The sequence below is a fragment of the Harmonia axyridis genome, chromosome 1, assembly GCF_914767665.1.
Source record: "Harmonia axyridis chromosome 1, icHarAxyr1.1, whole genome shotgun sequence".
Lineage (NCBI taxonomy): Eukaryota > Metazoa > Arthropoda > Insecta > Coleoptera > Coccinellidae > Harmonia > Harmonia axyridis.
Genome location: NC_059501.1, coordinates 33,384,451 through 33,397,262, shown reverse-complemented (window position 1 = coordinate 33,397,262; position 12,812 = coordinate 33,384,451). Strand labels below are relative to the sequence as shown.

Sequence of the window (12,812 nt, the reverse complement as noted above, 5' to 3'; positions counted from 1 at the left end):
ACGACTCACTCGGTCCCGCTAAATCTATTTCGCCTTCTGAGAGTAATTACCTAAGTCGATTAACGAAATTCTCGAAGAAAGTTTACACGAACATAGAGACAAACTTACACGAGACAGTCGAGACACAGCAAACGCTAATATCAAATCATAAACCCGGTTTCCCGCTTCCCGATTACCCGAATAGTGCACAATAGTGCTCTCTTTGGCCCTCTCGAGGAGATGACCACGGATCGAGGCATGAGGCGTGCCTCAAATCTATTATTGGCAGCTGCCTTCAAAGGCGTAGTTATATTCAGTAAATAATGATATCTGATCGTTAATACCTATTTTTGAAATAATTGAAATTATTTATATTCATAATTTGTCATACGAGATCTTCGAAAATATACACATAGGAAGCGCTACGTATTATTTTCGTGAAGTAATCCTGACATGAATAACCAGGTACCAAGGAGAAGGTGCTTCATGCTTATTTTCGATTGCAAAATCAATTGAATCCAGACAAAAATATATGATGAACAATTGCAGGTCCACAAGGTTACCATGCCAATTAAATATTATTCAACTTATGTTCATATATACACATTGTCTCGCAATAAAGAAACAATAAATTAGTTTGACTATTTTCAGATTGGCCTAAAACTAACGAAATGATTCAGTCATGCATCGCCACATGGAAGCGTTCCGTATTGTTGGGTCCATTTGAAGACGTCATGAATTTGCGAATATGACAATGTTTTAAAATATTATCTTGGTAATTAATTATTAAACCGAAAATTTTGTTGATTCTGGGTTTCCGTACTGTTACTGTTACCGAAAGTCGTTTAGAATACGATTGACATTTCTATATATAGATACTATGTATAGTGTGCTCACTCGTCTTGAGGAATCTCATGTTACTCTAACATATTTTACTATTGTTAAGAAAGTGTTTGTTTTTCTTGTAGATATTTAATGGCTTTGGTCCTTACTTGGCGAAAATTTATTATGAATTAATTAAAACAGAGTTATTTCCACTAAAATATTTAATTGTTAGCAACAATTGTTTCGCTCACTGCGTCTTCATCAGGTTACATTTAAGAATTATATACATTCAGGAAACATATCATATATAGGGAAAAAAAACTCGACATTGACAAAAAAATCTGTTCATTTCCCTGTTTTATTCCTACTATTTCTAGGAGTTCTAAGAGTGTTAATCTTGTGCTCTTATTTTCTATATGGAGAATTTCAAATTTGTTGTTGAAGGTTTGGTCCCATTCTTAAAAATGATTCGCATATGTTGAAAGATGTTTAACTCTATCCTTTTCTTGAAAGATCTTCTCGTCTGTCCAATATAGACCATAGCAATCATAGCAAGTTAACTTGTTGACACCGGATTCATTTTCCTTTTTTTTCCGTTTTGTGTTTGTTGTTTTTGATGAAAATTTCCAAATTGTTTCTTGTTTCAAACGGTATTGTGTAATTGTTATTAGTTTTTACTTTTTAATATCAACATGGCTATAACCATTAAAGGTATAATGATTACAGGCCACATGTTATTGATGAAAATTTCGATTAATAAACCAAGAGATCTAACTAAGTCTAACATACCCTATAGTAAAGTATAATATTGATAACTCACACAGTTTTTTCGTTAACATATGTTAATAATATTTCGAAAAATGCTATTTTTTATTTGATATTTCTCTCCATCTTCGCAGTTTTTCTTGGATTGTCTTTTGGTTGTGAACATTGCTCTTTATGCAGTTGTCAAGGTTTTGATTCGTCTGCTTCACACAGTATTTTGTAGACCTTTGATATCTTTGATCTCTGAAGTATTCCCATAGAATTTCTATCAGCCCATTAGCAAGTTTCATGAGACTCATGCCTCCTTTATTTCTCGGCAGTGTAGTAATCTCAATCCTGATTTTCGGATGGTGCTTGCTTGCTTTTGTCATCAGCGTTCTCTTTGTGCGTTGCAAGTTTTCGATGTCTATTTTGCTCATGGAACTATACCGAATGAGTATATTAGAATTGAACATGCATATGTATTTATGGCTCTTATCATGTTTTTGCTGTTGAGGTTGTTTTTAAAATTCTTTTGGTTCCTCTTATGAAATAAATCGTTGTCTTGCTCTTTCCTCTGGTGGTTCATTCGTCGGTTCTGTTTTTTTTCCACAGTAAGTATTTGTAAGGATCATATGACTTCATTGATTCTAATTATTTCCTGTACATTTGTAGGAGTAATTATATCGAATTCTTAAATCAACTTATTTATATCGACTACAGTAAATTGTATCGGGTGTGGTAGTCAAATTCTATAAGATCTATCTCATTTATTGTACCATACTAGCTTTCGGTCATCATTGTGACCATCTTCAGGGAGCTGAAATATACATTCAGTAGATAAGACAAAAACAACAACAAACATGACTTTAACACTCACATCAATTCGAGATGTTGAATTGTTATATTGAATCCATCCTTGCACGACACTTATCCAATCTGAATTCCATACCTACATCTTTGGAAAAACTTTCCATTAGTTTGACCATAAATTCTAGGTGGTTCCTATTGCCTGTTATCAGTTTCAAATCATCCATGTACAGCAAATGATTGAGGGTGATAGTATTACTATAGCCTCTAATGTTGGATCCTTTTCAATAGCATTCAGCTGTTTTGAGTGGGTTCACCGCCAAGCAGAACTATAAAGGGCTCAAGGAGACTCCTTGGAAAATTCCCCTCTTTATTGGGATCTGTCTGGTTGTTATGTTTGCTGTGGAAAGCTCGATGTTCGTTTTCCAATTGCCAACAGCAAACTTCAGAAAATTTGTTATAATCGAATCGATCTTGTATATTTCCAAAATTTTCGTCAATCAGCCATGTGAAAGTGAGTAGAAAGCCTTATTATAATCAAATTATGTCATCAAAAGGTTTTTATGTTTCTTGAAGGCTTGGTTGCATATGATGGAATCTATAACAAGCTGTTTCTTCGATCCAAGTGCGATCTTGGAACATCCTATGGTCATTGTATTATTTTTCTCGTAGTACTTGCAGATACGAGATGCTAAACATGATGTGATGATTGTGTATATTGTTGGTATACATGTTTTTGGTCTACATTTTGATGGATCTTTGAAAAATCTTTCAGTATGAGGTAAGTCATACCTGTTGTCGAAAACGTTTGGATTTCCCTTGGATTGTGGACTATGAAATTTATGGATTCGACTAGTCTTTCGTGCAGAAACCAAAATTTCTTCCACCAGAAGTTGAGAATTCCATCTGGGCCTGAGGATTTCCAATTGTGAGCGCTCTTCAATATTGCCTGTATTTTTTCAGACGTAACTATAATATGCGACATATTTTCTATGGTCTCACATGATTTCTCCTCTCTTCCTATCCAACTTACTTGGAAGTTACAAGGGGTTGGTGTTGACAGTTGGAGTTGGCTGGTCCATAAACTCTCCATACCTTCGGCGATTGGAGGACTCCCTGTTTTTGCTGAACTATCAGCCGCGTCAGTCAATCTAATATTTTGCTGCCTAGTAAAACAAATAACAATTGTCTGATTGACAGAATTGGGTTGAACCTACAGTACTGTTCTTCCGTTGAATGGATAAAGCGGCAAGTTATGATCATTTTGATTAGAATCTCACTTTAAAATGGCTATTTGTTGGACTCTAAGGGATTCAGAGATGAATTAGTAAATGGAGCACTTTAAGCAAACTCCATGACCAAACTAATAGATGCCCAAACTTTCAAAGACCACTACTTGAGTGGCTTTTTTAAATGATCAATTCTTAGTAGTTTTTTTATCATTGATTGAAGTTGATATTTTACCGTTTCCTTGTACCTATTAAATTCGCATCTCTCTCTTATCATCTATTCGATTTGGTTTTATAAATGTCACAGAGACTACAGACTAATTGGGAGGAGAAGGCCTGACAAGTGACAAATACAGAGATTAACAGAGGTTTCTAGAATTTGGCACAAAAGGAAACTAACATACCATTGTTATTTTCAACTCTAGCAGAAATGAATGCGTCGATTTAAATGAGTACCTCTATTTATTCGCTTGACATATTCCGTGAAAATGTCCGATATACGAATGGAGAAAAGTGCTCGAAGAGGATGAAAGTGTGTCTTTTTCACTAATTGCAGTCGAGATCTCAATTGTTCTACGCGCGATGCTTCACAAGCTTTGTTACGCTCTCAAAGAACGATTTAAGGTACTAATTTTCTTTTGAGTTTTTCTGGAGATCTCTTATGGTTTGATATTGCTGAATAAGGCGTCTCGGAAATATAATTATTGTTGGAGATGCAGACTGAGAAAAAGTCCACATTGTGTTGATATGAGTCAACGTTCGAAGTGAATCGATGATGACAGATATCATTCATTTCGAAAATATTCATTTTAGGAATCATTAATTCATGATTTATCTGAGAGATATATTTCAAAACATGGAATTTTTCGATTGCTGTAGTAATCTGACCAAGATTGTAGTTATATAAATCCCGGATATGGTACTAGGCATCTGAGTTCTGAGTATACAAAGACATATAGGGAATTTTACTGTTGATTGTTGCATAAACAAATTGCACACATCGTTGAAGCTGGTAATGTAATGCTATACTGAAAAATTAACGATAATAAATCTACCTCACTATATTTGTAAATGGCGAATTTCACATTGAGCAATTTTACCTACATTTCCGAATTGACCTACTGAACTTAATATGAATGCATTTAGTTACGATTGACTTTTTAGAATTATTATATTTTATTTGATATTATTATGAGTATGTAATAAGATTTTTGAGCGCTCGTTACCCGAACATCCGGTATTGACGTCATCAATGGGCAAAACCCGACTAGGAATTTCAAACTTGCATGTTTATAAGGCAACCAAAACTAGAGAACCTCCAAAAAGATTATTGGGAAAAAAATCCGAGCAAATAATGATTTTTCTTGTATATAAATTAATGATTCCAAGCTTCCTTCAAAATTGCATCATCAGAAATTCAATCAAAATATCTAAAAATACCGGATATTTCAGTGGCAACAGAATCGAGTTTCAGAATTAGAATTTCAGGAGTTTGGTATCATCAGAACCTCTCATCTAGATATGGTCAACAACGACATCTTAATAAATCTCATTATCTTCAACATCTTTGAACAACTCGCGTTTTTTTCAGGTCTAAAGTTTTGTAGATATTCTTTCAATTGAGATGTTTCGCTGATGATTCATTCCCCAAGATCATTCCCATAATACTGTTAGAGCGTTTTGAAATTGTCCCTATCAATGTGTTGAGAGAGATCTTCTACACTGTGTCCGTAAAGTATGGAACAAAATCATTTTTAGCTAAACAGACCATTTCAAGAAATAATCCTGAAACACGTCGATTTTTTATTTTAATCTACCGTATTTTAAAATAATAATCTTATATACAGGGTGAATTACTTTCGAGTAATGACGTCACTGTCATTTTTTTTAAATGGAACACCCTCATTTTGTTTCAATTTTCCGGTTACTCTAGCTGAGCTGATTCCAAAAATGTAACACATGTTGATTCCAATTGGTACATGGTTTGCTATCGAATTGGCATGTCACATGATGTGAACTATCAATCGTAATATTTATGCCAAATTTCAGTTGAATCTCTTGTGAAGTGTAGATACTATAAGGGAAAAACTCGAAAAAAATATTCTAACTTTAACATAATATATCTCGAAAACGAATGAGAATCGTATAAGAACATAATATGAGTTTTTTTGAATTATTTTCACGTGTACAATACGCTCCTGGAATTTGACCTGTTCCTTCCGACTCACCCTGTATATTGATAGTGAAAGATTGACACGGAGTCATTGGGAAAATTTCTACGTAACCATATAACTATTATTATACAGAATAATACAGAGAGTTCATTATGCATACAGTATTAACTTTATTCGAAAAAAAGAATAAAACAAATGAAAATTACTACGGGACGAATAAGTCTGTTTTGAAACTTTGAGGATTTTGAATCATAATCAAAATACCTCAAAGGCTCAGGAGTATTTTCTGAAACAAAAACTTCGGATGTTGTAGAACTTGTACTTGGTACCTTAAGTGATCTCCCTAAAATTTTCACCAGAGCGTCTTTGATAACTTTTGAATAATTTTTCTTCCATTCTTCATTTCTCCTTATTTTCCTTATTATTTCGTCTGTTGATTTTTTGTGTCGAATAAGTTCATCTTTATTGTTCTCAAAAAAATCTTCTAACCGTTTTCGTTCGCTTCCATCGTGAACATAATCGGCAAGAACACTAAGCATGTCTACGAGTGTCCATGAACTATATGGTTTATCCAAAAAGTTCTGTAGGGAAGAATTTGACATGATATCAAATAACATAACATCACCCTGAAGGCCTAATCTCTGTCTTCGTTGTGGAGGTTTGTTGATAAATGTTGAGGCAATTTTTCGGTTTATGTGCTCGATTGGAGTTATTGGAGTTTTGGAGCATGAAGGGTTGGTCAGACTATTGTAAATTTGCATCATGAGCTGATCATTATCTACGGTTTGAGGTAATATATCTGTAAGGAATTGTTTATTCTCTTCAGGTCCAGTTCGTACAGCAAAACAAAGAATGTCTCCTAGAAGTGAGGTATTTAATGAACTCACATTTGGAAATGAAGCCTTGAAATCATCGAAAATTCGCGAATATTCTTGTATACATTCTGCAATACCAGATGAACAGGCTTCTTTTATAATAAGTTTATTGAATTTATTCTTTTTCGAAGAAGGTTTTGTCGAATTGAATAGATCCTTGGAAAAGTGCGGTTGAACTAATAATTTCATGTATTCATTTTTTAATTCAATAATCTCATTTTCTAGCCAATCTATTTTGGAGAAATAATTCAACGCAGCAACCCAAACTACCAATTCATTCTCGTGTTTCAGATACAACAGAGTGGTCAAAAGTGATTCATGAGTGCTGAGCCCGAAATCAGTGAGAATAATTGTATCAAGAATAAGTCTGAATCTATTCCAAAATGGTATAACTTCGAAAGATTTTTCATCATTCAAAGTTTGGGTGATAAGTTTCCAGTTATCATCATCATACTTAACTATAAAAAAACCAGTCGATTGAAGGTTCATTAAAATCCAATCGGATGATCTTACGTCACTTATAATTATTTGTTTTTTAGGACACTCCATCCAGAGTTTAGCTGTTGTACTGTTATGAAAATCAGACTTTGTAGTATAAGATAATGGTATCCACCAGCATTGTGTCGTATCGTCATCGGGATTAATAGAGTAGAATTTTCGTTGTGTCACTGTGGTAATCCCTGTATCGTAATCTCTTAATACAGTAACTAGAGGAAATCCATCTTGTTTCGTCCATGATTTCATAACAATATCAATATTGAGTTCTCGGGGAAAATTTTCGGATGGAGTTGTATTTTTTAATGCTGCCCATAGATCATTCTCATCGAAATTATGATACTTATGTTTCGTTAGAATTAAATTAGCAGTTTTCCGGAAATCCTCCAAACCCAGAGCTGATTCAATCATTCTTGTGAATAAAGCACCTTTGATATATGTATTTAAAACATAAACATCTAGAATATCTTCAATATCTTCAGAACAGTCACTTTTGCTCAGTTGATGAGATAAATGATTTTTCAGAACTAAGACGAGATGATTTGCGATATCGATATCTAAGGTTTGACCATCTGAAAAAATATTTTTAGTAATTTGTGTAAAATATGTTGTTGTCCCTTCTTTGAGCCAAAGTTCTCCGAAACATTTCATTGTAATAATATTGCCAATCCATTGGTGGATCATCTCGTGGGCAACTGTTTCTATAATAGATTCTTCATCTTCTACTAGAACACTTGATCGGACGATGACTAATCCCCAACACTCTATAGCAACTACAATTGAATAAAATTAATTATGTTAAGTTACGATAGGCTTAAGTTATTTCTAGAAATAGCCTGAAACCTTGATATTAAAGTTTAGCTCCGAAGGCCTTCATATTGAAGGTTTTGAATATTCCTTAAATTTCAATTGAACCCGACTAGAAAAACTTTCAACAAAATTCTAGAGGCACTGAAGTGAAGTTCGAAGCTTTATATCCGCTCTCCCATACCCAGAATTAGCCCTGGAATTTTTATATGATTGAATTAATATAAGAGAACATATTATTTGTATGTATAATTGAGCACCCAAACATCGACAATGCTGCTCTGCTTATAGAATGTATACACTTTTTTGACATGCGAAATATTCTAAACATGTATTACCATTACTCAAATTGTCACGTTAATAATAATAACGTTTATTGACCAAAATAAACATAATAAGTTACAGAGGTCACAGAGTATCACTTATGCGTAACTTATCAACTAAACTTGTTTTCTGATTATCCTACAATACAAAACCAAAACAAAATCTATAATCCAGCAAGGGTGGTCCTAGCCTTAAATTTTGGGGGGTCACCGTTATGGGCTTCAAGCTTTTTGATGGAACCATTTCGTTTCTGTCTGCTTGAAATGCATATTAAGTGTTAGATGATTCATGGGGGTCATGACCCCCCTATTAAAAACCACTCTAAGAGTGGTCACCTTATGGCAAAGAAGTATTGCTTAGCCAAGATTGTTTCATTCAAGATGTTTCTCCTACGAGAAATGTTACTTTGAAGGATTGTCATTTTCCTACTTCAACACCCTGTATTTGATTGATTCGGTCTTCACTTGATGGAAATTCATTTTAAATGAATAATAATAAACTGCTAATTTCCACGAAATTTATTGATGTTAAATGACGACAATTGTTTCACTAGCTTTTTCAAGTCGGATGCTGAACGACTTGAAAAAGCTACAGTGTAGTGAAACAATTGTCGTCATTTAACATCAATAAATTTTGTGGAAATTAGCAGTTTATTATTATTTATTCAACACCCTGTATCTTGGAAAATAGTCATAGGAATGAGTTGGACGCATCAACTTTCTTGTTGAGGATGTAATATTCCACAACAACCGCAAAATTCAGAAAAATTAATCGGTGAAAATTTTTCTATTAGTCTGATGCCTGGTCTTTTCCTACACTGATTCAGACTGAATATAAGATAAGCGATTGGTAGGGTAGAACGGAAGAAGCCCCTGCCTTCACTTCAGTGAAATGGTGGATGGTGTAAAGCGAGCATTTTTATAATAGATATAAGCTTTTTCCAAAATTCATATACCTGCATGTACTGGATAACTATTCACAACGAGAAAATCCAATTTCGGTAGCTCATATTTCATACTGAAATATTCTTCAAGAAAAGACAACATTTCCTGCGTCTTTTTTAATACTGATTCTTCATTGAATTTCGGGAATGGTGGAAACCAATAACTGATTTTACCAGACGAAATTTTCTTCATTCCTTCATCTAAAACCGCGAAGGATACTAAATATGTGGACATGGGTAATGTTTTTTCGAAGTGATCCCAAAACCAGCCTTCCTTTCCTTTGATTGGTTCGGATTTCGCCAGTGGCATGTTGCTAATACTGAATAATTTTTCTTTTCGACCAACCGTTATTTCGAAAGTGGCTTTCAGGTGAGGCAGATCAAAACAAGGAAATGCTTGTCGTGCCCAAGTTGGTTCGAAAAACGCAACTGCTATGCTGTGTTCTTTTCCCTCTTTGTCATCGTAATGATCAATGTGAAATCCACGTGGATCCAGATTCATTTCACCTAGAAAATATTGAAAATTTTTCAAAAATGCCAAAATAACAAAGTGGAGATAATAGTTATTTATGGTACTAGTGTATTATGCTGAAAATGTTGGATGTCAACGCTGGTTCGGATATTCTCTACGATATTTCGCAGGAATTAATTCCAAATTTATACCTAAAACTAAGATAAATAATAAATTTCCCTGTTACTTTTCGAAGGAAACAATACGTATAATTCGACAGAAGCATAATGTTCACATAAAAAATAAAATTTATAAAAACATTTTTCCGACAACTCAGAGCTATGTCTGAAAGACTCATGTCGAGGGATCTTAGCAGTTATTTGAGTAGAATTGAGCAGGATATTTCACAGAATTCAAAGAGTTTTTTCATATATTTTTCACATAAGAGGGGTCACAGTGGATTTCCAAATGTCATGAGGGAGAGAGATGTTGAGGCATCATCACCCTTGGATATTTCTAATCTGAATTCTTGAGTTCCGTTTATGAGGAGAATACTTCTTCTATAGTGAAGACATAGGGCGTGTAGAAAACATATACTGTAGTGATTATCTATGCAGCATATTCATTTCTGTTGAGAGTGTGGAGGAGGCTCTTCGCATATAAGACCAGAGCAAGAGTGCGGGCGCGGATGGAATTCCACCGATTTGTTTCAAGGAATTATCAATTTGTTTATGATGTGAATGTTCAGTATAAAACAAGAACTACCAATTTCGGATTTTTGCACTAAGCGCTTATCTGAATAATATCCCATGATAAAGCGAAAGAATGTCACAAACTGCTCTAAAATGCGAGTTTTGAAGGTTTATTTGCAAAACTTTTTCCTCCCCCGGATCACTCCGGTACTCCGTAGTCTCCAGACCCCCCGGTACCTACCCACATGTGCACTTCCAAAATAAAAATCCACACGCCGCCACTGATTTATTCACCTGAAATTTCTGGAATAAATTTAATAATGAAGCTTCTCACCTGTATATTCAATATGAATATTATATTTCTTGTTTTTTAATAGATGATTTTTAAGAGTCATTCGAAGTAAATGATTTTTTTCCGTATTGATGTTCTCCACATGAATTTTTTCTGATGTTTCTATATATGTCACTGTTATATTCTCCGAACCAAAGTTGAATTTCTCAGCATGCAAGGTTACCTCATTTGTGTCCTCCTTACATTCCACCACAATATCAACGATACCTTCGAATTTTAACTCATCAATCAAGGGTCGAATTCGAATTTTATAATTTTCGGGTTTCACTGACTCTGATAATTTATCTGTTTCTTGTAACGAATAACGCGTGAGCAAAATCGTGAAAAGAATGAATATCCTAACCGACATAATTAACAAACTATTGGAGTGTTATGTCAGAAATGATTTTGATTTGCTTACATACTCATAGAACATGAAACTTTGATTGAACGATCAAAACTCATTGTCAAAAATGAACTGAAGTTGAACAGAGAAATGATTTGATCGAGCAAATCACCGCAGTAAAAGTTTTATTTATTTATTCAAAAAGTTTTATGAAACCTACCATATCTTTAATAATTTTATAATGAGATGTCTGAAACACTCGTGTGCTGACTTACTCTTGAAAAACCTTAAGATTAAAGTAGCGACTTTTGAAGGGACAAGGGAACAGCCTTCTCGGATTTTAATGGTATTGGTCGCTTTTCACTTGATTTCCGCATTGTTTTCTGTGGCGCCCACGTTTTCATTCGGTTACAGTGACTTAATTAAGCATAGTGGCGAAAATTCGTACAAATTGAGCCAATTGCACCATTCAAAAAATAAACGCTGTTTACCTAATCAATGTTTAGAACATATCGATGATTATAATTTCTACCGATTGCACCGTTTGATGATAATCGATGTTTAGCTAAACATGGAATATGTTTGGCGGTGATCATAGAAAATTCAGGAATTTCAATTTTCTAGTATGATGTTCTCTGTTCTTGTGGTGACAAAGTTGAAATAAATTACAAATTATTATTATCATAAATTGTCATTGGAAGATAAATCACGATCTGAATCAGAATCCATATTTCAATTTTGAAATTCATCACAAAACCAAACACAGAAACATACAATGTGACACCATCAGGTTATGTCCATGAAGACATAATGTTTATGGTTATGTAATAAGTAATATGTTTTGACGTTTTGAGTTGCGCAGAACCATAGACCTAATATAAAATTGATAATAGGTCTATGGCCAGAACCCTGTTTAAAACTAATCGGGAAAATAAACGTCCAAATTCTCCTGTTTAGTGTAATTGGTGCCTCATTAAACGTCATTTGACAGATGGTGCAAGAGAAATGAGAAAGTAATCGATGTTTAAATTTTTAATCAACGATTAGGCAAATGGTTTCAACATTTCAAAATATCGACGGTGATCATAGAAAAATCAGGAATTTCAATTTTCTAGTATAATGTTCTCTGTTCTTGTCGTGACATAGTTAAAATAAATCACATTATCATTATAAATTGTCATTGAATGATAATTCACGATCTGAATCAGAATCCATATTTCAATTCTGAAATTCCTCACAAAACCAAACACAGAAACATATAATGTGACACCATATGTTTTGACGTTTTGAGTTGCGCAGAACCATAGACATTATTCCAAATTTATATTAGGTCTTTGCGCAGAACCCTGTTTAAAACTAAACGGGAAAATAAAGGTCCAAATTTTCCTGTTTAGTGTAATCGGTGATTAGGCCACATTAAATGTCATTTGACAGATGGTGCAAGAGAAATCAGAAAGTAATCAATGTTTAAATTTTTAATCAACGATTAGGCAAATGGTGCAACTGGCCCTTAAAATGGCGAATGGGGACATAGAACTATAGAACTTGAGAATAAAATTAACTGAACTGACACACGTCAAATCAAAATTATTGGGCCCTATAATATTCGATTGTATATAGATCAAATGTATTAAACTAAAGAATACTACAGTGACTAAATAAAATGGGTCTTACATTTTGAATAAATCACAAAAATCAGGTAAATAGAGAATGTAAACAAAACGCCGCCATATTTAGGCTCAGCCGTCAAAAACGAGACCACACTTGTCGCCCCTGTGGTCTATTAA

At 34.0% G+C, this 12,812-nt stretch overlaps 1 protein-coding gene across 1 annotated transcript; it reads right to left on the bottom strand.

Annotated features, from left to right (window-relative positions):
• Positions 1-5,907: 5,907 nt before the first annotated feature.
• LOC123679207 (leucyl-cystinyl aminopeptidase-like) lies at positions 5,908-11,102 on the bottom strand. Its single transcript, XM_045616653.1, has 3 exons — positions 10,683-11,102; positions 9,218-9,712; positions 5,908-7,904 (listed from the first exon to the last, which is right to left on the bottom strand). The coding sequence occupies exons 1-3, from the start codon at positions 11,047-11,049 to the stop codon at positions 5,932-5,934; spliced, it is 2,835 nt and encodes a 944-aa protein (XP_045472609.1). The 5' UTR covers positions 11,050-11,102; the 3' UTR covers positions 5,908-5,931.
• Between the last annotated feature and the right edge of the window lie 1,710 nt (positions 11,103-12,812).

Coding starts and splice junctions, on each gene's coding strand:
- LOC123679207 (XM_045616653.1), bottom strand. CDS start 11,049: ATGTCGGTTAGGATATTCATTCTTTTCACGATTTTGCTCACGCGTTAT. Junction 9,713..10,682: donor TATTCATATTGAATATACAG/GTGAGAAGCTTC, acceptor AATATTTTCTAG/GTGAAATGAATCTGGATCCA. Junction 7,905..9,217: donor TAGTTATCCAGTACATGCAG/GTATATGAATTT, acceptor ATTCAATTGTAG/TTGCTATAGAGTGTTGGGGA.